At 44.1% G+C, this 2,714-nt stretch overlaps 1 protein-coding gene across 1 annotated transcript; it reads right to left on the bottom strand.

Annotated features, from left to right (window-relative positions):
* Positions 1–285: 285 nt before the first annotated feature.
* LOC110893162 (leucine-rich repeat extensin-like protein 5) lies at positions 286–1,005 on the bottom strand. The gene is made up of 2 exons (XM_022140282.1): positions 832–1,005; positions 286–738 (listed from the first exon to the last, which is right to left on the bottom strand). The coding sequence occupies exons 1-2, from the start codon at positions 1,003–1,005 to the stop codon at positions 286–288; spliced, it is 627 nt and encodes a 208-aa protein (XP_021995974.1).
* Positions 1,006–2,714: the final 1,709 nt, after the last annotated feature.

The following is a 2,714-nucleotide window of genomic DNA, read 5'->3' as shown; positions in this document are numbered from 1 at the left end:
AATAACTTGCCCACGCAGGAGCTAAACTGAAATATAAGTCCTCGCAGGGACTAGGTACATAAATAGATGTCCACGCAGGGACTTAATTAAAATTTAAATACAAAACAAATAAACAAATAAGGAATCTCAATGGTCCCTTCTGTTCTTCCCCTTGATTAAATTTGCCAGACCCTTAAGAAATCCCCGGTGGCTTCTACGCTCCTCTTGAACCTCACGCTCCACCTGGCTCAACCTTTGTAAAATCTCCTGTTGCTGTTGTGGCTGGATCTGTGGTGGCTGCGGTTGCTACTGCTGCAGAGGGTGAGGAGGTGGTGGGTATTGGTACCCATAAGCTGGGTATCCAGTCTGATATGGAGCTCCACAGGGCCCCTCAGGATGAAGAGCATTGTAGTTTGCCGCTACAAGGTATGGGTCAACTTCGGCGTAGTTGTAGCCAGTATGGGCTGGCTGCTCAAAAGGGTTATACGCCGCTGCACCGGCGTTTGAAGGAATCGGGTTATCATAACCCATATGTGGTGGTGATGGTGGTGTAACTGGTGTGGAGTTCACCTCGGAAACAGGGTTTGAAGGCCCTCCCATATGCGGGTCTTCATATAGTGGCAGGTAGTGACTGCCACTTGAGTGTTGAGGGGTGCTGAAACGGAATCCCCCTCGCACAGACATCAGTGCGTTTGATCTAGTCTGCCTTGGTGGCTCCGGAGGCGGCTGCTGCTCTGGCGACGGTGGCGGAGTGACCGCCTGAAAACAAGAATCCTCATAGGGATCCTGCTGCTGCTGAGGTGCTGGGTTAAAAGGGGGAGTAAGCTCCTAAGGGTATGAAGCAAACCTTACTTCGTAGTTGTCTGGACCTCGGTATGGCGAACCGTGAAAAGACGACCTGTCTGAAATTTCAATGGGATGTGTCGGCGTCCCACTCGGTGGCATCTCCGGATCGGGGTCATCATCCATATCCATAGCGTGGTCACCAGAGAAGTGATCTTCTGGTCCCAATGGGTTAAAATGCATTGGCTCTTGCACCTGATTTGCCGGATTGAACCGGGTCTGAAAATACGGGGTCGGGTCCTCGAAGGCACGGTGAGAACTCGACCGTTGAAGTGGAAGGAATGAATGGCGAGAATCATTGGGCTCGTTCTCGAACTACGGCCCAAAAGAGTGATGGTACGAAGGTGAGGAGCTTAGAGAGACATAACGCCTCGCAGGCTCCAAGTATGTCCTCCAATCCTCTTGGGGACTCGTGCTCATCGTCACTGATGGAGTTTGCCGGTGAGATGGCTCGACTTCATGGTCATTGCTGGTGAAGATTGGGGCCTTGCCGCCTCTTCCTCGTCCTCGAACACGTGGTGGCATCTTCTGTTCCTATCAAACAACAAAGGAAACAACCAAGAAAACAATAAATGAAAAATAAAAGATTAGGATTAGTCCTAAGTCCTTTTGCCTAGACTCGGAAGTCAAGGAATGTCCAACTGTGTCATTGAGATTAAACACAAAAGGCTAGTGTTTAATTCGCTCAATGTTGGCTCTGATACCAACCTGTTACACCCTGATATTTCCACGTATTACCGGTGGGCCCGGTGGGGAGTATCGTGATGTAGTTGATATCATTATAGTCAATATTCACAATTCAATGCATAGCGTAAGTCTAAAAGTAAAATATTACAAACCGAATTGAAAGTATCAAAGTATTACAAACGGGAATGTAAAGGATCCACAGGCGGATCAAAACAAAGAAAGATATTGTTCAACAGATTTTTAAGTGATAAAGCTTGCATACTTCTTTATTTAAGTCACTTGGGAGAAACCAGCCTATTCCGCCTAGTACCTGCACTTAACCTTTTGGAAAATACGTCAGTTTACACTGGTAAATACAATTAACTGACACTTTTGAAAATGTTTAAGAAAATTGATTTGAATGCACAAGGCACAAAGAATCTTTTATAACTTGGGATAATTATTTAAAAATAATCTTGTAAAAGAATTACATGTTCGTTATACGTTCAGTAGCCCGGGCTGAATACCAGGTTAAAGATTAATAGACACACCACATAATATATCCCATGGTGAGTTATTCTCGAACAGGCGGGTATATTATTTTTACATACGCACCGGCAGGTGTATGCCTACACCCCGTGCTTAAGTCGTGGCCATTTCAATGAATGAGCCGAGGATATCCAGGACATGGTCATTAACCCCCCAAAGGCTTAAAACAAACGAAACTGATTAAACGGGTTATCTCAATGAATTAACCTTCATATGATTAAAAATTCGATACCCGACCAAGCGGTATTTTATATACCGTACCCCAAGCCCATATAAGGGAAAACAAGTTAAAAGTATTTACATGAGCAAATTATACAATTTTATCCCAATCGTATACAATCGGCAAGTGCAACTATCTTTTACTGGGCTCCTAAATTTGGAACGAAGGTTTTAATAACCTATTAGATTCCTAACGGGTCTTAATTAAGTTCAAACTTAGACCGGTTAGTTTTAAAGGAAGATATACGGTTCAAAATGCAAGATTAAGCGAAGACCGGATTAGATTGTGGTTTAGACCCGACAAGTTTGGAGACTTGTATAATATGGGTAAACTAAACACATTCTGGATTTTGAGGTAAAAATGATTAGGGTTGACCCGTCTCGGTCAATTTATGCAAACTAGTTACATAAACCGTACCGAACGCGAAAAATGTATAACGGGTAACCAAATGAGTCAT

This window comes from Helianthus annuus, chromosome 12 (genome assembly GCF_002127325.2).
Source record: "Helianthus annuus cultivar XRQ/B chromosome 12, HanXRQr2.0-SUNRISE, whole genome shotgun sequence".
Lineage (NCBI taxonomy): Eukaryota > Viridiplantae > Streptophyta > Magnoliopsida > Asterales > Asteraceae > Helianthus > Helianthus annuus.
The sequence above is the reverse complement of the archived record's forward strand: the minus strand, read 5'-3'. Positions and strand labels throughout refer to the sequence as shown.